Source organism: Ambystoma mexicanum, chromosome 2p (assembly GCF_040938575.1).
Source record: "Ambystoma mexicanum isolate Mex_15411 chromosome 2p, UKY_AmexF1_1, whole genome shotgun sequence".
NCBI classification, from domain to species: Eukaryota; Metazoa; Chordata; class Amphibia; order Caudata; family Ambystomatidae; genus Ambystoma; species Ambystoma mexicanum.
In genome coordinates, this window is record NC_090923.1 from 276,456,277 (window position 1) to 276,481,713 (window position 25,437).

At 45.8% G+C, this 25,437-nt stretch overlaps 1 protein-coding gene across 2 annotated transcripts in view; it reads right to left on the reverse strand.

The window, feature by feature from the left end:
• The window catches only part of STIMATE (STIM activating enhancer), a 620,507-nt gene extending 600,651 nt beyond the window's left edge, over positions 1-19,856 (reverse strand). Inside the window, exon 1 of one of the 2 annotated variants that reach the window (XM_069643543.1) lies at positions 19,378-19,703. In XM_069643543.1, the coding sequence (XP_069499644.1) occupies positions 19,378-19,552 (175 nt within the window). In that variant the 5' untranslated portion in view covers positions 19,553-19,703. Of the gene's footprint in view, positions 1-19,377 lie in introns of both variants that reach the window. The other variant, XM_069643541.1, reaches the window with a different exon arrangement.
• Positions 19,857-25,437: the final 5,581 nt, after the last annotated feature.

Genomic DNA, 25,437 nt, shown 5'->3' on the forward strand with positions numbered 1-25,437 from the left:
TGCATTTCAGCTAGAATTGTGAAACTATACCCACATTCCCATGGTAAACGTGCATATTTGTAGAAATTTACAGAATTATTACTCCATAAAAGATGCAATCTGGACATGTGATTTTTATAGAGGTTGCACATGTGTAAATATGTATTTTGCCAAAATTAGACTGTTCCAGCGGCCAGGGGTGGATTCTCAGCATCATAAAATTATACCCTAACGATGACACTGTTTCTCTTCTCCTATCAAGGCAGAGATTAGACTCTGACCCAATCACCTTTCACAGGGGCAAGCTTAGCTAAGCCGGCCCAACACTCCCCTTTTGTGATGTCAATCTATAGCATAAACAGAGACAGCCGACAACACATGGAACTTTTCTATCTCCTGACTGTTGGCGGAGCGCTCTGCTGCTGAAATCTACATCTTCCTTGTTCCAGACTCCAGAAACTTGGCAAAACAAAGGCCTATGCATAGCTGAACCATTCTCATCTCAAATCCTAGAAAAGAATCCCAAAAGCCTAAGGGAAGCATCATAATACAGCTGGGCGTGCGGTGGATGCTTGCCTGCTAAATTGAAATGTCCACAGAACCAAGAAGGGCAGATCCCATGCCGTCCTGTGACCAGAGAGCTTTGCTGACCCTGCCCTGTCCGATGTGCCCAGCTGTCCGTCCCCGATAGATCTGATTCAATGGTCTAGAATCCCGACAGTCCAAAATCTTAAATCCATTTGTTTTTTGAGTATTAACGGGAAGCTAGAAACTGTTGACTACCATGCATGATCATGTCCCCTCCCAACCCCTGACTTATCCTTACTTCCATAATCACTAACATTGTATAAATCCTTAGCGAAATCTTATTCTGTCCATCTGTAAAAGCATCCTTTTCCTAGTTATTTTGTCAACTTTGATCTACTAATTTCATTCGAGTGACCAGCCTAGCGCTCCAAGGTGGACATCAAGGAACCAGGATTGAGTCGCAGATCACTCCCGACTCTTACGTTGTGCCGTCCTGGTGGCTTAGCTTGGCTACTCTAGTCCGTAGTCAATATTTTTCTGATTTTAAAACTGAAGCTTCTTTCCATTCTCACGCCTATCTCGCAAAAACGACCTTTACTAAAACCTCTATAACTCGCTCAGTTTTTTGTGATAGAAACGAAATTTAAACTCCTACTTGTAACATCCATAGAACCAAAAACAGTGAGATTCTCCAGTTATCGCAAATATCGCACACGGAAAAGTTTGCAGCAAATTCCCATTTTGAGAAATGTTTGCATGTGTGAAATAGCTTCCATTTGCTTCCGACCTGGACTTTAAGATTTCAAATGTTTTCTTTGGACTAAATCATTGCTGGTGATTGTGTGCAACTGTTTAAAGCGGCTCCCATAATAATAATTTAAGCATTTTTCCACACATTTAGAGCTCTTGCTCAGCCACTTTAAAAGTCATTCTGACAGTTGAAAAGCCCACTTTGTTTTTCTCTTTCTGTGGAGGGGGGGGGGGAAATGAGACACTGATCTGTACTATTTCTGAATAACTGCCATCTCCTTACATTTATTTAAAATTGGCTTAGTGGTGGGTGGAGGTGTGATGCAGGGGGAATTTCTAACCGTAGTACTATCTGATCTGAAAGTATTATTTTCTGTGCTGCATTTGTTTTGCTCATTACTTAGTCCTAGTGTATTAAAGATATTACTCCGTGTTCTGTCACCCCATTGGTGATTGTTGTTTACCTATTAAAATATATATTGTGATTGATCTTAAATAAATAATATCTTTTACAAAACAGCCTGATTCCTGGTCTAGCATGACCCGAGATATTTTAAGTAAGAGGTGTGATACATCTTTCAAATAATTGAATCTGTATATCAAATAAGTTTCTCCATTGCGCTGTACACTAGGCAGAGAGCAGGGTGTATCGCCTGATTGAAATCCTTAACATCTTCCTTGGGTGCAGTTCCCTGCAACTGCATGATATGTGCTTCAGGAAGTATGTTGTACCCCTCCTTAAGTACCATATTTCTGGTGCACTCTTGCATTTGGAGCTTCTCCTAGTTCCCATGGCTCCACAAAATATACTGCGCATTTTGCCTCAAAGTCTACTGCTTCGTTACCCCTTGAAATGGGATCCTCCCCTTACGTGTGTGTGCTTGGCACTTCATTATTGCCACCTGTCTTGGATAAGCAATTACTGGAATCAATCTGCCCAGTAAAAGTGCATGTTGTACTGGAGTCCCATCCTCCCTTCTGAACCCTCTCCCGAGCCATCGTGACAGTCCAGAGTGTACTGTGGACGTCACATAGGCCGAGTCGGAATATATTGTCACTTCCTTCTCTACGCTGTGTTCCAGTGCTAGTATTAGGGCCACTACTTCTGCCAAGTCATGGGATGGTAGTCGCGCACTGGCTACTACTTCACTTGTCCAGACTTACTACTGCCGTTCCTGTATGCCTGACCCAATCTGTCTGATCAATTGTTGACAACCCGTCAGTGTAGAGCACGTTTCCCCCTCAAGTGCATCCGCCTCTCCCTTGCGAGTGTCACTGAACATCTCTATGTTTGCTGTACAGTCATGTGCATAGCATCTGTAGGACATCTTCTAGAAATGTTGCTGGGTTGACAATTCTGCATCTCACCATCTTCAGTCCTACATACGATAGCATCACCTCGTACCATGATGCTCTTTGTGTGGTCAGAGTGCTCTTTGGCTTCTGCAGTATAACAAAGAGGGCGTATTCCACATAAAGGGTGGGGGTGCATGGTTATTGCTGCCGACTTCTCCGCCGGAAATGCAGCAGCTGCCAAAGCTTGTTCACACCGATAATGTCCCCTCATTACTGGGTCGAGTCTCCCACTGTAGTAAGCCATTGGCTTATGTCCCATGCTTGTCTTTTGTGTCAGTACTGCCTTTATCACTACATCGTCAGTGAGAGAGAATAGGAAATATATCCCTTTTGTAGCCTGAGATCCCTACCACTGGTGCCGCGTTTATTGCTTCCTTTAGTTCAACGAATGCCTCAGTCATTTCAGTGGTCCATGTCGGTGTCTCATTTTCTGTCTGTGGTTCCTTCAGGGCGCCCAGTAGTGGCATTGTGCATGTGCTGTAGTCAAAGACCCATGCTCGGCAGTAGTTGCATAACCCTCACCGTCGTGGGCTTAGGTGTCTTGCGTATGGTCTTTGCTCTCTCTGGGGTGATCTGTCAGCCATCTTGGGATATTGTCTGTCCAACGTATAGCACCTCCTGACAGTACTGTAACTTGTCCTTGTATCATTTGTCAGCTAACACAGTCAGCATATGTACAGAGTTCTTCCTTCACTGATCTTCTGTCATGCTGCAAATAATCAAAATGTTATCTATGTACTGTAAAACTGCTCTCCATCACTCTGTATCACTCTTGTTAAAGATAGATGGTGACTTGCAGTACCCTTGTGCAAGACTAGTATGTTCCCACTTCTGGATTCTATACATAAAGCTGGTCAAGTCTTGTGAGTCTGGGTGTAGTGGTATGGAGAAGAATGCATTCTTTAAGTCATTGCCCATGAAGCAGGAAGCCTCCGGCAGAATGCTGCACAATATTGTCGCTGGATTTGCAACTAAAGGACATTCTGCTTCTACAATGTGGTTCAGAGGATTTAAGTCTTGTATGAAACGCCATGACCCGCCTCCTCCCCCCTTCGCCTACCTCACTGGGTACAACGCAGTATTGCATGGGGATTCTGAGGGTACAAGGATTCCTCTCTCAATCAGTGCTGTGATGGTCTCATAAATGCCTTCATCCGCTTCCTTAATCAGGGCGTACTGTTTCACTCTTGGTAAAATTGCTCCTGGCTTCAGCTTGATCTTCACTCCAAGTTAGTGTCAGAAACTCACAGGCTGCATTACGCCCATATGGTAGGAATGGAGGTAGGGTGGTTACTGGGATTGTGGGTGGAACATTTCTGAGTCGCTGCCACCTTTGTCCCCATTGCAGATGTGCTTGGTGTAGGGGTACAAGGTGTGCAGGACACAGAAAACCAGGAAAACTACGTTTCCTAGCAGCCCCGGGCCTAGAACTACAGCTCCGGCACCCCAGGACAACGCCCAGGACAACGCCCAGGACAACGCCCAGGACAACGCCCAGGACAACGCCCATGCGCGAAGATGCTACCGCGCATGCGCGATCCCCAAAAGCTCGTCCGTGCTCGACTCTGCTGCCGAGAGGACGCATCTCACGGAGCTCCGGTGAAACTTCTTGCGGGGCCGCCCTCGCCACTGGACTCATCCTCAGGCCCCGCGATGTTAAAGATAAGTACATTGCCTGCCATTAAAAGTTAACCAGAGGGAAGTGTGCACTGGAAAGGGACTCCGCTTACCAGTGACTACGGAGAAACTGTGCACTGGAAAGGGACTCCGCTTACCAGTGACTACGGAGAAACTTACGGGGGAGATACGCGGAAGCACGCAAACTAACTAACCCACTAAACTTTGCATGTGACATGCATTCGCCTGTTGCGGGTGCAAACGTAGTAATAAGCTCGCCAGTTGCGGGCCATTTATGTCAAACTCGCAGTAGCGAACATTTGAAAGGCCATAAGGCGTGAAAGGGAAAGGCTAATTTTCTCCCTTTTTGTCAGGAGTGAGCCGCTATCGACAACGACCAGATCGTTGCGTAACGCACAGTCTGCGGAGCCGGCGGGCGGAAGAAACGCACTGGAAAACTCAGAACACTAGAGCTAAGTACATTATGTGACCAAAGCATTGTATCTGCATGTATGTTCTACTTGTGAAGTATTCAACAAGGGGGGGGCATGATATGCATCTAGAAGCCCGATAGAATATTGTGTTTCTACAGAAAAAGCCAAGACTGGGCAAACTTGTGAATGTGGTGAACAAGTGCTGGGTTCCAGTCCGAGGGTAAAGCATGCATGTGGTAAGAATGCATGACTGAATGAATGCCCAAGGAGGTATAAAGACAACTACCAAGAAACAGTAGTCCAGACTCAGAAGGTCAGAGTCTGGGAACAACTTGACCCTAAAACCCTTTCCCTATCCATAACATCTCCCTAACCCTCAATCCGGTTATCCTATCACCCCGAAACCTATCCAATCCGTGGACCCTAACCCTCTTTCCCCGTGGGGGTCGCGGTGACCTGTGTTTTAACTAATCCAGGCGCCAAGACCGTCAAGGGGAGGTAGGAGTTCTTGCTACTTCCGCGTTGGGACGGACTTCGCCTTGACAGTTAGGGAGAATTCTCAGAAATGTGCTAATTCCCACTACCTTAGAGACCCCCAGCAAGTTTGCTGGATTATGGAGGACTTGAATTTTTTTAACCTGGAGAGAGTGAGGCCCTTTCTCACCCTCCGATATATTTGAATGTAATTTTGAATACTGTTTCCTTTGGTTGTGGAGTCCCGACTCCATAGGCATCATGTTTTACATTGAATCACACAGCACCTTCAGTGCAGTGACACAGGGAAGTCTTTCAGATTTCCCAAAGGTTTAAATACCTTCCCTGGGATAAACGTGGGTTTCCCAGAGCAGTAAAGTTAAATTGACTACTTAAATTTGTAACTTTCGAAACCCATCACACACCATCTCACAATAGGGTGCTGGAGGAGTTTTAGTATCCCTTTTTGTCTAGCTTCTCAAGTAATATTTTTAGGTTACCTTTTCCCTCACTGAATGGCTGGTGGAATTGGTTTACTTTTTACTACCATTATGGGATTTTACCACGGGCTGCGTTTGCAGCCACAATAAAGCACCCATGGGTGCCATTTTTGCCAAAAAGTCCCTGGTCTTCTATTTTTGCCATTTCTTTGTGGAAAGGTCCTTCTTGAGATGGACTCTGCACACCAAACCAGGTTTGGTCCCTTTGTTCATTTTGCTTTTGGCGGGATTCAAGAGTGAAGCCTGCCACTATCTCCAGGGTGTCTGGCGAGGGAGGTGCCCAAAACTCCATGTGTTTAGTCTCCTAGCTGATTGGCCGGCTGGCTGTCCAGCAAAGACAGCCAACCTGCTGGGTGACTGACAGGTAGGCTGAAACGAATGAGAGCAAGCTGCATAAAAGGCAAGGCTTGTTGGCTTGGAAGGCAGAGTCGACCACTGGACGAAGGAATCCGCAGAAGAACTTGAAGAGGACGCCTCCTGCAACTCCTGGACTGTTCGTTTGCCAAGTTAAGCCCTGCTGCTGTGCTGAAAAAAAATAAAAATCACAATTCGTATTGACAGAGAAGCCCTGCAAGAACGACTTCTCCCTTTGAGTTGGTGGGACCAATCAACTCCAAAGTAAGCCACCTGGACATCCTCTCAGAGCTGGTTGAATTTCCACTGCAGTCGTTGCTGGAACCGAATAGCCAGGGAGAGGAACACCAGTTTGTGTACGTTGCTTTTAAGCTGGCAAAGAGCTCCAGGAAGATCCTCTGGACTCCCAGGAAGCAAAACTGACCAAGCCTGAGCCCCCTCAACAGAGTGCGGGACACCAGACACAAGAAAAGCCCATCTCAACAGTCAGGACCTGCAGTGGTGCTTTTTGCGGTAGACGCAAGGAGCTGAAACTACAAAGTGCCACTTGTTTGAAGATTGCCGGTTGCGAGCGGTGACCGTCCCATTGCAGTAGTCCCCAAACATCCTCCCTCTTGTCCCCACAACTGAAGCTCAGGAACAGCAGAATCTGCAGAGCTGCACAGGAACAGAAGTCATCTGCTGCACTTTCTTCAACCTACAGGTACTGTAGTCTAAGAGAACTTACCTCTTGTTGTGAAGCCACTTGTCTTCGTTGGAGACTTGCTTGGTTGCATTTGTAGAGTTGCTATCAACTTCCTTACCTCACAAGCCTAATCAGCTTGATTTCTTCTATTCTACCAAGACTTTTAAAATATTGTGAAAGACTTGCTACTTACCTGCGAGAAGTGCTTCAGTCCACCCTGACTTTTGCTAACTTAGACATTGGCTGCTGGTCTGGTTCCCTGAATGACTTCTCTCCTCTTTTTAAGCATTTTTGCCTTCCTTCCAGGAAAGGGTTAACTGACACTACATTGGGTGTGGGTGGGGGGGGGGTTATTGAAAGTACTTACATGCTTGGGAATCTGTGTGAATACTTGTTCTATTCTGATCCCCCTTTGCATTTAGACTTTGAGAGTGTCAAAGAAAACAGTGATATATTAAGGACTACAGCACCCTAGCAATTGAAGTCACCTGAGGGAATAGGTAGTGTCTGTGAGGCATCCAAAATGGGCATTTGATGATTTAGAAAACTAAGAGTGTGTCTTATTTTTTTAAGTGTATTTGTGTGTTGCTTAACATTGCTAACTAATGAAGGCTTATTCTAACTGACAGATAATGTTTAATCAAAAAACCTTGTGTGCAAGTTTATTTGAATACATGTCACTGTGAATCTGTCTAACTCCCCTACAGCTCACATTGGCCCCTTGTGCGATAAGCCTGGCTAGTCGACCACACTACCAACCTGTACAGACCAAAGGTTGGGTTCGTATTGCCAGGTCAGGTTTGTTGTAGTGCACCCAAAGGATACTGCATACAAGCTTGCCTAACACTCCCCCATGCTCTTTATGTGACACACGTCATAGGGACTTGTGGTCCATAGGGTGCTGGGTACCCTGGCCATATCCTCCTCCCAAAAAGGGGGTGGTGCCTACAGCGCCATTGCCATTCTCTGTAGTACTTCCCAGTAATGTATTTGTAACCAGTACGTCACGCTCATTTCGAACACCATCTCTAATTCTAGTCTCTCTTCCCTGAATAGCTCCGTCACTGTGGTCCACCTGCACCCCTCGGCTACTGTGATCAGCACTCTCCATGCCGGTCCTGTGTCATCCATCCCAGGTCCTGCTTACCAATCCTCATCTCGCAACCACTGCCTCTATTGGCACTATGGTTCCCTCTTCCTTGTCCTTTGGTAGCTCAGGCCTGAATAGGTAATCATTTGAACTCACCACATCCTCCCTGAAATTCCAATGTCAGTTCCGTACTGGGACATTTCTGCATCCACTGCCACCCCCCACTCTCCCGTACTGTGCGCCCACAATAGGCTTGAACAATCAGGCTTACATTGAGCGTGTGTATTCCTGGTGCGGAGCACCCTACTCCTTTATCCGTGAATAAGATGGTCATTTTCAGTCTGCTCAAGTCTTGTACCAGTATATTTACAGGTGTCTGTCGAGAGTAAAGTAAAGCAAAGACAGTGATAGATCATGATCTCGTATAGAAAGTGAGCTGTTGTCGGTGAAAGGAACCACTTCCCGAGCTCCAGAGAATCATGCGTGTTCATGGCATCGCCTGACAAAGTAAATGCTCCTTCCTGAAAGCAGGATCTAGTCGCCCCTGTGTCAACAAGAAAGGAAAATATTGTCACCTATCGCCACCCCTATGCAAGGTTCCTCCGCAGTATTGGGTGTGATCAACAGGATGGGACACATCAAGTTAGTCTGTGGGCTGTCCTACAGAGGGTACAGGGACATCCCATTCCCTGTAAAAGAGTGGTTCCCCACCACAGTAACTCCTCCCCACTGTCTGACCGGAAGTGTCACCATTGAGTCTGCGTGTGCTGCATCTGTGCCAATTGCTGCGTATTCCTTCAAATCTGTGGTGCTTGTGCATACTGCAGTACTGCTGCTGGCATCTGTGGTACCTGCATTTGTGCTTGTACTTGTGGCATCTGTTATGTGCCCTGCACCTGGCTTGTCTTTTTGGTCGCTGGTCTTGGGCATAGTAATCATCCTGGTCCCCTGGGTAGGGCTATTGACCCTGTGTCCCCGAGTTTTGCTGCATCCCCCCATACCTACACACTCTCGAAATGTGTCATAACTGACCACAGGTCCAACAATGTGGCGGCTCCCACCCCTGCCCTTGGAAAACCCCTGGGTTCTGCTGCACCTGCTGGCCATATCCTCGAAACCCCCTGGAAATACCCCTTGGTTGTGATGCATCTGTGGGCTGCCGCCGTGGACCGACGCCATCCCCTCTCCGTTGGCCGCCCCATTTCCTCTGAACCCTTGCTATGGGCTACCCCATCCGATGTACCCTCCCAGGGCCGTGCAAATTACTGTGGTTGTGGCTGCTGTTGCGGTGCCTGTGGGGTGGGGCTGGTTAATACTGCCCCTTCCATCGCATACTTCGATATTTTTCTCTGTACTAGTTCATCTCTCTTCCTGTCCTCTGTCTTTTTCTTAATCTTCTCCTGCCATAGCCTACAATGAAACTATCGTGGGCTGTATTTCTGGCCATCCTTTTGCTTCCATCCCTACCAATTTTCTCAAACTCTTCTGGACAGGCTCCGGTAGCCTCTGTACTAGTATATGGTAAAATATTGCTACTGTTTTGGCCAACGGCTCTCGAGTTTCAAGGTGCCCAAGCTCTTGAATCTACTGCACAGGGTCTTCATCTTCTGAGACATAAGCGCCCCAATGTCTGATGTGTCTGGGTATTGTGTCCTCGGTGCTTGCCATACTGTTGCGCTGCAGTTTGCAAACAGCAACCCGTCGTGTGCTGTGTTTTGTGTCGTCGCCCCCAGGAACCTCACCCTTTTCCATGTATCATCAGCATCTGCTAAGATCAACACTAAGAGTCCCTTTACGTCCCCCACAGCTAACCTATGTCACGCTCTCATTTTCTCCATCTCATAGAGCCACTTTCCAGCCCCTGCACTCAACGATGGTAACCTACACTTCACATTCTCCTCGTCTGTATGCTTCCATGGTACATACTGAGGTTTTACCCCTCCTCTCTAATAAGGAGATCTGTGTAAACGCTGCCTCCTCCTCATGCGCCATCCCAGTCAGCCTGACTTGTCAGTCCCCTCGGTCACAATGCCTGCGCATACATCTATTGGATCTAGCATGGGTACTCTGGTGCTGTCTTCCTATCTCCTGGTTAACCATCCCCTTCTTCCTTGGAGGGCTCTAATCAATACAAGTAGTAGTGTCCTGTTGGGAGTGCAAGTCAGTCGTCAGTCAGGTCTGCTCATTCAAGCTGCCCCCTCCTTCTCCCCGTGTGCATCCTGCACTCCCATGACACCTGCTTGTCGGTTCCTGTTGACTGGGATAGGAACTGCTCCCCCCTCTCGTCCCCACTGTACCCGTCCTAATTGTCAGACCCTGTTCCATGTACTATAAAAAAAAATTTTAAATAAAGTCTGCGAAACTGATGTTAAGTTTGTGCTGAGGTCGATGTCCCTCAAATCGTACCTGCTTCCCCCTCCCTCACCCCCCCCATACCCTAGGCCTGCTCCGTCCCTTTCTATGGTGCTCGTGAGCTTGTGCTGTATGGTTCTGTCCATCTGTCATCAAGTCTGTTGCATCCCCTGTCTAGAGGTCCTTGGTGTCTTTAACGCCCTTATTACACGCTCGTCATCCTCCTCTGTGCGCTTGTTCCCTTGCCGATCTATCGAACTGCAACTTCCTCTGTTCCCATTCAGCTAACTTGCATTTTTCTTGCTCTGCTACTCCTCGCCTTTCGATCTCTTCCACTTCCCTGGTCTTTCTATCCTGCTGCACTTGCTCCGCTCTCTTCCTTTCCTTGAGGTCGCTTTCGATCCTTCCTCCCGCTCCCTTTCTATGCGTTCCTTCTCCTCCTTCCAACATTCTTCATCCTCTCTCTCTAGCTTCTCTACTCATCTCTGTCCTCGTGTTCTAATCTCTCCTCCTGGTCCTTCTCCCCCTTATCCATTATCTCTACCCAGTCTGATGCTGTGCCGCTTCTCTTCAGGCCCTCCACTGCCTTAGTCAAACCTTCTACCTCTCCATCTGTTTTCCCTTCCAGCTTCAGGAGTATCTGTCCTCTTATACACTTGTTTGTGGTTATGCTCCCCGAGCCCCTCCCTTGTGCCATTCTGCAACTCACTGCTCTCCTCTTGATCAGTAGCTCGCTGCCCTGCGCCTTTCGGCCTCTCCTTAGTATATGATGGTGGCTTATATGTCGGATTTGAGTACCCCTCCAATTCTCGTATTGGGTCCATCCCTTGCTCAGTGTCTGTCATTGTATGCTACACCCGGAGGAACATGGAGCAGGGATGAGCCCGTGGCTCCTTCACCCCCTGCTGGCTCAGCATCCACTGACACCTCGCAGTATCCTCGTCGCCCTCCTGAAACATGCGCCACAACTCAAATACAGCCATGCGTTTTGTTAATTCTTCCCCTTATAGGTAACCTGTATATGTGGGTGCGTGTCAGTAGTGATTGCTGCACGTCTTGGGAGAAACTTATACAATGAGGCTATGGTTTAGTTAACTTTCCCTCCGTACTTTGGGACCATTCTATGCTATGCATGCAAATCTTCTCCCTATAAGGTGGGAGTGTCTTACACAGGTGCTGAAGGGGTGTGTGTCCCGCACTTTCCCCGAATACATATTCAGTACCTTTACCAGACCTCAAGTAGAGGGTTTCGACAGTCCGATGGAAAGGGGGAAAAAAAAAATTTAATTAAAAAAGGGATGGTCTAGTAAAAATTTTTATTTAAAAAATAGGCCACATAAAAAAAAAAATATACTAGCATCCTCCGTTTTAAAACTTCCTATGTAAAGTTTTGAGCTATTCAAGCTCAAAATTCGAAAAAGCAAGCACAGGGGCGCAGCCATTTTGTGAAATGGAGGCCCTACTGTGCTGGCTTTTGCGGCACTAATGAAGGAAAAGCCAGCCAGCTGTAGTAAACAAAGTCTGCCGCTGGGTGGCTTTCCCCTTCATTAGTGCCGGGACTCGGAGGACGGAGACCAGAGCAGGAAAGCTGCAGCTGAATCTCGGTAAGTGCGATTTATTTTTTTTACAAAAAATAAGCACTAGCTGCGGTTTTTTTTCTAAGTTTTCCAGGCTGGAGTAGGCCGGAAAACTTAAAAATAAAACCGCAGCTTTAAAAACGTTGTATTTATGTTTGCGGTCGCTTTTGAAGCGACCGCAAACATAAATACAACGTTATTGTGTTGGAAAACGCTGCGGTTTTAAAACTTCCCAGGAGTACCAGAGACCCAAAGTGAAAGCCACAGCAGGCAGAAACACACGCGGTTATGTTTACATGCCGCGTAGTGTTTCTACCTGCAGCCGATTTCCCATTTGGGGCTCTCGGGCTCCCCGTGGGGAGCCCGAGAGGCCCAAATGGTAAAGCAGATTCAGGCAGACAACGCGGTTGTTTTCCGCAATGCCGCGTTGGGTCTGCCTGAATCTGCTTTTCCATTTGGGGCTCTCGGGCTCCAAATGGAAAAGCAGATTCAGGCAGACACAACGCGGCTGTGTTGGAAAACGCTGCAGTTTTAAAACAGCAGCGTTTTCCAACACAATAACGTTGTATTTATATTTGCGGTCGCTTTTGAAGCGACCGCAAACATAAATACAACGTTTTTAAAGCTGCGGTTTTATTTCTAGGTTTTCCGGGCTCCTCCAGCCCGGAACACTTAGAAAAAAAACCGCAGCTAGTGCTTATTTTTTGTAAAAAAAATAAATCGCACTTACCGAGATTCAGCTGCAGCTTTCCTGCTCTGGTCTCCGGTCCGCGTCCTCCGAGTCCCGGCACTAATGAAGGGAAAGCCACCCAGCGGTAGACTTTGTTTACTACAGCTGGCTGGCTTTTCCTTCATTAGTGCCGCAAAAGCCAGCACAGGAGGGCCTCCATTTCACAAAATGGCTGCGCCCCTGTGCTTGCTTTTTCGAATTTTGAGCTTGAATAGCTCAAAACTTTACATAGGAAGTTTTAAAACGGAGGATGCTAGTATTTTTTTTTTTTTTATGTGGCCTATTTTTTAAATAAAATGTTTTACTAGACCATCCCTTTAAAAGTACAGTATAATGGCAACACTTTTGGTTTTACGAGCCTCTCAGTCTCCACATTATCAGGCGTGCACCGCCCCTCCTTCACAAACACTGCCTCCTCAGTCACACCCACAATCTTGCGCATGCGCTTTCCACACAGGTTCACCTCGTCTGCCAATCCCAGGTTTCCAAAAGTAGCTGCTCGCTGTCTCATGCTCTCTGTGTCCTATGTGCACCCTACAGGTGACATCACCAATTTATTGACCCAGGTAGTGCAGAAAAATCAAATACTGCATGCACACTGTAATAGCCCATTATTCCTAACCCACAAACCCCGCAGCTTTTTTCCTGCATCCAGGAGTATACCAATATTTTCTTACGATTGAACTGTACACGCGGCGTCACCTTGCGTGCAAACGTCTCACTCACGGAGACTTTACCAGTATACTCATCTTCCGCAATCTAGGCCAGCTCCTGTGCCAACCCTTACAGGGATACGGTCCTCTATGACCCGAGCTAAACCACCTTTTACGTAACTTCTGTTATCTGTGCCCTGAGTCAATAGTCTAGGTTATTCACCAGAACCGTTAACCTCTAAAAACGAATGTACCCTAAACATAAGACTTCCACCTCCGTTTATGTCCATACTAACTTTGCCAATACTTCACAATACCCAATACCCTCCCTCACACCCACAGTTGCCGTTAGACTGGGTCAATACTACACTCTGGTCTGCTGGCACTGCAGCTGCCGACTCCTCCAGAAGGTGATCACTTCCCCATCCTGGACTTCTCACTGACCTTTGGGCAGGATTAATTCCACAGGGCTCCCGACAGCCTATCCACAGGAACGTGACCCCTTCCCATCTTCTCGAAATATGCGAGTGTCCTGCAGCCTCTCCGGTTCGGCGGCAGAGTAGGAGACGACCTGGTGCCCGGCTGGCACAGCCAACCATGCCCTCTGCTACCAACTTGTTCAGGAACAGGAGGGCTTCCCCCCCCCACCCCGTCACTCCCCACCCTCCTCCCAGGTATACCAGAGGAGCACTGGAAGTCTGCAGACTTGGAGGGCCCAACACCCTCCCCCAGGGTACACAAGGACTCAGCCAACGGCAAGTTCAAACTGCAGTTTGACTGACAAAACCAACAGGGATCAGCACAGGAACAGAAAATATTCATGCACATCTCACATTCTTTCCTTCTCCCTTTCTATCGGACTCTTCCCTCATCCTTTCTCCCAATCTGCAGTCCACTACTTGTCCGGCCAACCGCTCTCTTGCGGCTTTTTTGCCCACTGCTCCCCCGAGCCCATGTACACCTCTAGCTTCTGTACCTCCACTCCCTCTCTGATTTCTGGCCCGCTGTTCCCTCTCTGCTGTCTGGCCCACCGCCCCATTGCTTCCCCTCTGCTCTCTTGCCCACCGCTTCCCCACTGCTCTGCCTTCTTGCCTACCACTCCATATCTCACCCATCACCCCCACCCTCTCTTGTGACCATTTAAAAAAAAGAAAATGTATATTTAGGCACTGAACCTCAAAAAAATGGGGCATCTAAATTATTCTTTTTTTTTTTTTTTTTTTTTTTTAAAGAGCAGGTCACCTTATTCTCAAAGGTACAAAGGTAACCTGCTCATTTTTACAGGGCTGAGCTGTGACACAAATGATATGCTGGCCAGCCGCCTTGAACGTTTGTGTCGAAAGCGCTCTTACGACAAATGTCTTACGGGCTCCCAGAGCATTTCTCTGTGGTGGCCTTCAAGGGGCCCATCCCCTGTAAAAATGCAACCCAAAAAACGCATTTCGATCCTATCTGAGGAACAGAAATGCAAGTGAGATAACAGCGGTTAATAACATTGCTTTCACAAAAATAAAATATGTATGTTAAAAAAAAAAAAAAAAAAATTGTGTATGATCTTGTCAGGAAGACCCTATCATGCAGTGATAGGCACTGTACCTACCCGAAGCAGGTGCATAGGGTTCCCTACAATTTCTGTACATTGAAATTTGGGGATGCGCTTTTAAAATGTGCAGAAACAGACCTCGATTTGCGCAAAAGGGGTGAAAAAGGACGCCTGAATGGGCGCATCTCATGTGCCCATTTAGATGCCATAGTGGATTGGGCTGCGCTTTTTTTGGCGCAAGTAATGAGATGTGCATTCCATTTCTTGCATCAAAGATTTACGGCTAGTGGTCGTTTCACAAAAACAGCCGTTTTTTGCCAGTGTTTTTTTAAAACTGCCTTTTTCGCTACTTTTGCAGGATCGCTACAAGCTGGAGGGTCTGGCTAGATGTTTACGCTAAGTAGTGATCAATAGTTCCATCCAGTTTGTACATCTACATATCTAGAGCAAAACCATACACGGTAGTTCGCTTCTAGAGCTTACTTTGGTCTACGATAGGATTGCATTATATATTAGAACCTGCAGGAGAGAGATGGGCAATCGGAGGCAAGGAACGCAAGTGAAATCAGCATGTAGCCACCTGTATTTCATGCCGGCTGGCTACACCTCTGCCCAGTTTTCACCCTATCGCTAGAGGCGGTACACCGGGTCGAATCGCCACTGGACGGCCACACCTTCACCGCCCTGCCCACTCACCTGTGCACCTTTATGTGCTGGAAAATTGTATTTCCAATTGAAGACTGTTGTATTATTTCTTTTTATGGGAAGCATGAATTGTGCACAGCATTGTAAAAAAAAAAAAAAAATTAAAAAATAAGAACCAAATTGTCAGTTCCAAGTGCCAATAGTGATAAATACCACTTTGCTTTGCTGGGGCCTACCTGACTGTGGCCTGAGATTAGTTGCCAGCCCTGCACTCCAGCATATCGAAAACAGTCGATTTCATGGACATGCAAGTGCCATCTTTGAAGTTGTAATGTACCCTGCCTGTTAAAACACCATACTGCGTACTTAGTCTCAGGCTATTTCTTACCTTTAACATTTTTGTTTTTGATTCACAGAACTTCTCCTTACACAGCAAATCATGGGTCAAGCATACAATATACATGGCAACACCAGCTGCACAAAACCTTGACTGAAAACTTTTTTTTCAGATCCGTATTATCCGATCTATTTGTGTCCATTGATACGTTTTACAGATTCTCAGCATACTATTCTCTTAATTCTGTGGTACACAAAAATGCAGTATTGTTGCTCACTTAATATAATAGTGCAACATTGCTAAGCAAATTGGCAAACAAACCTATCAAGAAAATACTGGTTAGCAAACTCTGCTAATTTTATGCCCTGGACTGGTCAGTGGAACAGTGAACATGCGACTATGGAAATATCAATGAAAGGTGGCGCTACATCTGGGTGGATTAGAAAATGGATGGAGGGCGGGGATGTCCCTGTAGGATGTGTTTAGAGTGGGCTTATGACTGTCAGAGAACTTGAGTGGACAGAGTAAGGAACTGCCTGTGGAGGAGTGCTTGTACTGTGTGAATGTGTCACAGGCCGGGTGGAAAGATCGGGTTGGGCATGTGAAGCAGTTCATAGAAGGTAAGTATGTGCCTGTGAGAGGAGGATAGTGGAGCTAGGTCTATAAAGTTAAGGAGGTATGTGGAGTGTGAGAATGTGTCCATGGATGTGCATGGGTGTGAAGTGTAGGGGTATTTATGTATCATTGGTGGCGTGGTGAAGATAGGCCTTTGAAGGGTGGAGCAATATCTGTGGGAATCCAAGGATGGACTGAATACACTAGTACTACAATGAACATGTGTAATTATTAGATACCCTGCATGGGATCATTACAACTATATCAGACTGACGGTTACTCTTGATTATACCTCCTAGGTTCAACATTCGTAATCTCTTGCTCACTGCTTTATATTGCAAACTCTGCATGATGACCCTTACTGCTGTCAGATTATTCACAATCCATTCTTTCTGTCTGACGACTTCGGGTCCCAATTTATGCGAAACGTGGCGAGTAACCCTTTTTTTAAAAAAAAGGTCCTGTAAAATGGTTGTAATCACGTTCTTTGATGCCCATACTAGACATTTCACAGTGATCATGGTTTGTGGGATTCTTTTTTTTTCCCTTTCTTTCCTCGGAGATGCAAGGATGGTGGCAATTAACTTAATACCACAAGACTGGAGGAGGCTATTGCAAAGATAATTTAAAAAATAAAAGTTAATATATATATTATGTACATTTCAAACCTACCTAAAAAGCACTGTATATTTTAAACATTGGCACCATTGCGTTTTCTTTAATTCACTCTAGGCTAAGAGTCTGGGGGCGGGGGAGTAATATGCAGACATACTCTGGCAACCCGTGAGAGTGATAGGAATAAGGCAGGATACAACTCTGGAAAAAGGGGGGGGGGGTGACAATACTCGACGCAGGGGTGAGGAGAAGAAAGGATCAATAATGCAGGGGGCAACGGTGCAAGATGGCACTGCAAAAGTAAGCATGGGGAGTATTTTCATCTCACAGCGAGCATCACACGGGAGAATACAGTGAGAAAAAAAGACTGACCATAACTTTGAAAGATACCGGTCAAAGGTTTAGCATAAGTGTAGGACGGCATGAACTAGGTTATCAGTTGGCGGATGCCCATCCCCTGAACGATACCTATATTTGTTTACAAAAGGGCCTAGTAGCTGACATGACAGACATGGTATATCACAACATTACTGCTCAGACATCATTGAGAATGCGAAAATGTAGCAGAGGGTTGGGTTAGGGTATTCTTTAAAGAGGGGATGTTTTTCACATAGCGGTTATAAAACACGTGCTAATGTCGCAGTGATGGATCCGGTATTTTCACATAGATCCCACGTGGTGGCACCCAATCTCACTTAGCTTCTTACCGTATACTCAGGGATTCTGTCATTTTTATCCACTCAACACTGAAACGAGGGTACCAGTTACAAGCCACACATACTGTACTCCCATGATGGTGCTAAGAATCCCACTGCAGAAACAGTACTCGTGTAGGGGTGCAAGGTCGCCTATCAAGCTCAATTATATTCGAATTTCACAATTTAAAAAAAAGGGAGACAAAAACAATGTAATCCTTTAAAAATGTCATTTATGATTTTTTTTACAACCACACGCACACAAAAACATCACCTGATATGAAAACAATACAAAGCTTGACAAATTGAAGACATGGCCCTATGTAAAAAAGTGGTTTTTTTTTGCATCTTTTTGGAGCGTCCTCCATTAGCCAGCAAAAAAGGGCTAAAGGATCAATTTCTCCTATGACACTACTAGTAAGAAAAAAATAAGTAGAACATGTTCTAAATCCTCCTCCCCACTGGTACTTGCAAGTACAGATAGAAGAGGTGTTGGGAGGGCATTCAGTTAGGCTATGGCCAATGCACTTCTTACATCATGGAATTTTATGCTACCCAGGTAACGAGATGGTTCAACTGATCTATTAACTGCTAAATGTCCACCCAGAACACATGTTGGTTTCCTTAACATTCTTGGTCAGAGCTTTTAAGTTTAGATTCGGGACCAACAGCTGATGTTGAATTTTAAAAATGGCCAAATGTTCTTAAAAGTCAACCCACCATGCATTTTTCACAATACAAAGACAATTACATGCACAGCCCTCTCGGGTTATTTTGGAGCTAGGCAGCAACAAACAAAAGACTGAATTTTGCATTTCTGCCATCATCAAAGAGTTGATCATTTAAACATACAGAGCAGACCACTACATCTTGTAAATTTTATTGCTAGAGCACCCCTCCACGTATAACGAACTAGTGGGTGTGCCTGGAAGAACAAGTGCTGTTGCCCTAACAAAATGCTTCTTTTGGCCTTAAACAAAGCTATATCAGACGTGCACACATAGCTCTGTCTTGTACCGGTTTATTGACTATAGTTTAACTCCAAAATATGTATGGTCTCATGGAGAACTCGATTAACAGAATTATAGCAAAAACTAATCAAAGCCCCTGTTAATTTGGCTGAGAAGACTCGCGGCATGTTCAGACCAGGAGCAGAAACTAACGAAGTTGTATGCAATTAAGTATTGTTGTACACCTGTTTCAGCATCATCCCATCCACATACTATCTGGTATTATTACCTCTCTTGACAAAACGAACTATCAAAGTTCACTGAAGGGTTATTTGCCTTCTTTCACAACAATCACCATTTTCGGAGACGCCAACTGGTACCATTCGTGATTGTGCTGGGCTCTTGTTTGTTTGTTTATTATTTGTATTCTGTACCAGACATGTAGCTATCAGGGCGCATAGCATAAGATAATTCACAGCTTAGTTACACAACAAACCAGTCTGGGCTACCAGCGAATAACACATAACTAACTTAATGTGGTTGATGGTCTTATTTCATACTAAAAAGTCCATAGTCTTTGTTTCGTGACACAAGCACTGATCACATGCAGACACGGCTGTCCAGCATGGATTCACCATTCATCGGAAAGTGCAGCGTCTTCTGTCACAAAGTGAGCACTTGTGAACGTGCCATCGTGATCCTGAACTACTACACTAATTGCTCACATGAATGTCAGACACTACTGTGTTATCGAAGCATCGAAGCAAGGAATACAGGGATAAGGTCTGTGTCTACAGGATGATGCTAGGCTGTCAGGCAAACCAGGAATATTTACATGCACGTGCTGGGAACCCCAACACATCCCTTCAGGCTCCCCATAGCTCCACCCGGTACTCACACATGAGGGTACTAAAGGCTACCACGGCTAGCAGCCCCTGCAGGAAGATGCCGAAGTCGTTCATCAGAGCCCCGTTGCCGCAGCCACGGTTGGCTGGGGGTCCATGGGTCGTGGTGCTCAGGCTGCTTGTGTTGCTGCTGCCACTGGTAAGCCCGGCCACTGCGCTGCGGGTCATGACTGCAGCGGAGCCCGGGGAACGAGCCCGGAGGTCGCTCTTCTGCCGCTCGCATAGGGCGGGCAGGCAGGCAGGCGGCCTGGCACCGGCGGCGGCGGTGAAGGGAGAAGAGGGAACGGTGACGCAACAGCTGCCTCTGCAGCCTCCAAGGAGGCGGAATGAAGCCGTGTGACTGCCTGGAGAGCTGAGCACCGTGGCAGAGCAAAAGGAGGGGGCAACGTTAAAAAGACAATACACCCACACGCGCTACTACTGCAACTCGACTACGCCAGTGTACTCGCTCTCTTTAAGGAAAGTGACACCTGCGGGGCTGTAGAGCGTTATTACGTCATAGCTAAGCACGCCTTATCAGCTGGCGTGAGATACTAGACCGCGACTTAACGAATTTCCAGGATGCTGCCTGCCACACATCGGCCATTTTAGGTGTATGTGCATGCATATCCAATAAAAAGAAAGGGGGCGCGAGAAGCCGCTCCCTCTTCGCCTTTTGAATTGTCAAGCTCTCTTTCCGTTTGAAGTTGTCCTCCACCTATTGAGCGGTCTAGTGCTCAGTGAGGTCTAGGTGGTAGTGACTGGACGGCAGGATTACATTACCCTGTACTAGAACATCTCAAGTTGAAAAGCGAAACGTGGCAAGGCAACAGTTTCGCTTTTCTATAGGCAAGAGTGTTCACTAATTCATATAGGTTTATAATGTGTATATATTATAATTATCAACATAGCATCCCGATATTACAGTATTTTTTCTATACAAATGAAAACAATCTTTCTATACAATCACCTGTTATTCTATGTAAATATGTGCTCTGTAATGCGCTTTGGATTAAGGCGCTATATAAATAACACATCATTATCATTACCTACTCCTACAATTGATTGCAATAGATAAAATAAGCTACAGGAATAACTATTGCCTTTATTAAAGCTTGTTATTATTTTGAGGTCAATAAATCAGAGTCAGCAGGTGTTCCAGTGTGCTGAAGTGCATTTTAAAAAATGACAATATTTTAAATTCAAATAAGTATACTGAACATTTACCTTTATCAAAGCTAGGCTGATACATCTGTGCTTATTAGATGCAGATGTATTACCATTTAACAGCTGAGTCATGACCCAACAAAATAATCTTGAGGACCCCACTCTAACGTGTTTAATCCAGGACCTATGTTGGGATGCAGCATCATTATTTAAAGGGATTCATTGTATTGCACGTTTTTTGCAGGGTGAAAAGGCTGGTTTAAATCACCTCAATATGTTTTCAGTAGCACATAGGATGTGCAACTGGTGATATTTGACTTCCTGCAGTATCTGTATTTCTCCACAATGTAAAAAAAAGTGCTAACCCAAATAATTCTATATCAAGACCAGAGGCTCGGGTTATTCTGAACTCTACTCTTTACTTCTTGAGCCGCTTTTATAAAAACAACTGTCAAACAACACAACACAAAGAAAAACTACAACATCCAGAGAAAATAACTCCTTTTGTAGTTTTAGCTTGGTAGGGTGAAAAAAGTCTATGTGACCCTGCCATCCAATCCCAGTCCACCTGATTCTAGACCACCCCTGGCTGATCCTCTTCCACTTTCTTTCGCTGCTACCAACTCAAACTGGCGACCAAACCGGTGAACGCTGCATAACCAACAAACGTATCCCGCTGCCTCTCGATCCTGCCAGCTTCACCTCTGCACCTGTATGAAAACCAGAATATAACAACACTGACTGCAGTCTAAAATACAGGGCGGGCAATCGCAACTGAAAACGGTTGCGCTGCAACACACAAACTGATCCCATGCGTACTTCTACGCGATTGCCTGGGTGGGGTAATCCTTTGCCTCTGTGTCTTTGATAGAATTACGACTTTCTGTAACGATAGTATGGAAAATCTGGATTTTAGGTCAAGAACGAAGGCTCAGATTATGCTCATTTAAAGCTTACTTACCATCAACGTTGACACTTGCTCAATCGTCCCAAAGTGTAAGGTCTTAAAGACTGATTCGTTAGACCAGTTGGCCGCCATCATAATTTCTTCCAGGCGTCCCCTATGCTGAATGCTTTAAAGGTCATAGTGCCTTGAACCGAGTGGCCTCCGTAAGACTTTATAGCGATGCCTGCCTACTGCATGCACCACCGTACTGTGATTGTGATGAGGAAGAGTATGAGGAACGGAACAAGGAAAGGCACAGGTAACAGAGACAAGGGAGTGCAAAAGGAATGAGATTCTTAATGAGGAATAGCTTGAGGAAGAGTATGATGTTCTGCGATGAGGAAGAGCTTGTGGGACTGCAACAAGGAAGTGCACCAGGGACTGGGACAAAGAAGAGCATGAAGAACTATGACAAGGAAGAGTACGAGAATCTGTGATGAGGAAGAGCACAAGGGTCTCTAACGAAGAAGAGGACAAGGCACTGCGTTGAGGCCGAGCATTGGGGACTGTGTTGAGGATGAGAGGAGAAGCAAGTGCATGAGCGACTGCTACAAGAAAAACACTGGCAGACACTGTCCCAAAGGACAAGCCATGGTGCACTGCAATTCAAAATGCCCTCTAGAATAAAATTACATTGCTCCACAGAAAATAGCGATTAAAAAGGCCATGTTGCCTCCCTCAGAGCAACAACCATCCCCTCACACAGGGAACAATATGACATTACCATTTACATTTAAAGAAATCTCTATCTTTGACACAGAGAAAATCATACTCTCTTTAAGCCCATCAAATTGCGAGGTGACAGCTGCCATGCCCAAATTATAAAGGATGCTGCTAGAGACTTAGCCCCATTTATCTCTAAGCTCATTAACGCATCTTTTAAAACAAATACAGTGCCCAATAACCTCAAAGAATCTTGGGTCCTCCCCTGCTCAAAAATCAAACGCTAGACACTACCATCCCTACCAACTATAGACATATTACCACTGTCCCCTTTCTACTCAAAACTATTGATAGAGTAGCCTATATTCAAATTCAGGAATACCTAGAAGCTAATCACCTACTAGGATCACAACAGTCTGGCTTCTGCCCACTTCATGGAAAAGAAACTGCCCTCTTAAGACCCAAATTGACTAGCTGAAGGACAATGGGCAAAGAGCTATGCTACTTCTCCTGGACCTTTCTGCAGCTTTCGACCTAGTGGATCATGCAGTCTTATGCAACCACCTTAGGTCGGCAGCTCACTTTTCAGGGAAGCCATAGCCTGGGTCCAATCTTTCCTGGCCAACAGGACAATGCTAGTCTTTTCCCCATCAGCGGCGGCTGACCCAATTCAAATATCATGCGGAGTACCCCAAGGATCATGTGTCTCACCCACTATGTACAACATTTTTACTAAGCCTCTGTTTGACAAATTGGACAGACTGGGTATCACCTATACAAATTATGCAGATGATACCCAGATCCTCATCCCCCTTTCGGGCAACTTTTTAGAGGACACAGCCTTAGTAAACAGGATATACCTCCTCATTCAAGCATGGATGGCATCTCATGGCCTCTGCCTGAACGACGATAAAACCGAGATACTAATCCTAGGCTATGAAACCAATATTAGAAAATGTAGCCCTAGCTGTACCGCCTTTAATATCGACAACAATCTCATTAAGGTGATGCCTCTGGTCAAGACATTAGGCTTCTATCTTGACACTACCCTCTCGCTCAAGAAGCAAGTTAACTCACTTGCATCTTCAACAGTCTACACCTGCAAGCTCATCCGAGCATGTAGACCGTTCCCCTCTACCTCGAGCTGTATCACCTTGGCCAATGCCCTCGTAATGTCTAGATTAGACTACTGTAATGCCCTGTACTCAGGTGCCAACACATATGTCACTGATAAAATTCAAAGAATGCAAAATAATGCCCTAAGAGCAGCTCTGAATATCCCCATCAAAGAACACATCTCCAATGCTAGAAGAGAGGTTCATTAGTTAAAAATATCTGACAGGATCCTCTTGAAAACAGTCTCTCTTACCTCCAAATGCCTGAACAACTTAGCACCACCCTACCTTGCCGAAAGGATAAAAAGAAGATCTACTACCAGTCCAACGAGAGCGGCCAATGGCCACAATCTAGAGACGCCTAGATTGAAACGAGTCACAGCTGGTGGATCCAACGTCCCAGTTATAGCAGCACAAATTTGGAATGCACTCCCGCCTGACCTCAGAAAGGAACAACCGTATCCCAAATTTAGACTTAATGTACTTAAATGGCTATGAACTAATGACCGATAGCTTGCCCCATCTGCACCTTGCACTACCACTGTTTTTTTCATCCCTAACCATGCCTCATTGTCTGTATCTTGTCATATTTATATACAAAACTGTAATGTACCACTCCACTGTAACCGGACTGGCAGTAACTCTCTTTTATCTGTTTGTATATGTATATGCATTCTGTAAACTAAACTTAAGTTATCTTATCCTTCTGCGCCCAGCTACCCAAGGGTTTGGCGAACAATACTAAATAAACAAACACAAACAAACAAACACAAGGGACTGTAACAAAAAAGAACATGAAGAACTGTGACAAAATAGAGTATGAGGGTTTGCAACAAGGAACATAATGAGGGTCTGCAACAAGGAAGAGCACAAGCGACTGCTACAGGGTTGAGAGACTCAACGAGGAAGGGCATGATGAACTGCAAAGAGGAAGAGCTTGAGGGACAGCAACAAAAAAGTGCATGATGAACTGCTACAAGGAAGAGCACGATGGACTCGGACAAACAACTACACAAGGAACTGTGCCAGAGAAGAGTCTGAGGGTCTGTGGTGAGGAAGAGCACACAGGCCTGCAATGCGGACGAGAACAAGTGACTGCGTCGAGACTGTGTTGAGTATGAGAGGACCCTTTTTCCTATATTCTACCACCCAGGAAACATGAAACATCTGAGCCTGTGAGGTGCTCCTTTTACTTGCAACACAGCGTGGCCTTTCCAGCATGGCCGCCAGGTTGCATCGGGTGCTGTTTCAGGCACTCAGGAGGCCCGAAAACCGCCTCCCTGCCCCTCTGATTGTCTGGGGCTAGCCACAATGAAGATCAGAGACCTTTAGCCGGCAGCCGATGACGGTTCCTCTCCTAAAGCCCCCCTTTTAAGGCTCATGTCTGTGCTTGTCGGGCCTGGCCAGACTGGGTGCCCCCCCTATTCATTCCCTACGATGGCACATCGTTTTGAATTTCTCCTGGACTTGGGGGCTGCCTGTGACCTTGCACTTGACCCACCCGAACTCAAGGTAAACATGCAGTCTTACATGTGAGTAGTCAGCTCACCTAGTTTTGTCACACATGGACACTTTACATCTGCAGCTTCCTATGGTTTACCTGTATTTATTATGCCATGCTTTAAAATCGAATTTAGGTATTTATCATCTGCAGCTTCCTTTGGTTTACCTGTGTTTACTATGCCTTGCTTTAAAATCATATTCAGGCTATTTTCATCTGCAGCTTCCTATGGTTTACCTGTGTTTAGTGTGCCTTGCTTTAAAATCGAATTTAGGCGTTTTTCATCTGCAGCCATTTGAACTGGATGTGCATAGTCTTCCTCACCATTCTCCCCCACCCCTCCTATGTGTCTCTTGCACTTACATGCTCTGTTCGTCTACCCCACAGCCCCCCCTCCCCTCTCTGCTTTCTCCATGTAAAGCTCTTGCATTATTGTAAAGACCGTCAGGCACGTGCAATATATTTTGTCATATGTTTTGTAACAGTCTGTTTTTTCTCCTGTCCTATGTTGTACCACTATACGCATAGTACTTGCCCATTCTGAATAAACCAATGCTTTTTCAGAATTTTAATCTTTGTTAACATCCTCCCTGTGTTGGAGTGCTTTGAAACACTTATTTAATTGAAAAGGTGCTATATAAATGACCAATAAATGAATAAGGAAGAACACAAGGGACTGTAA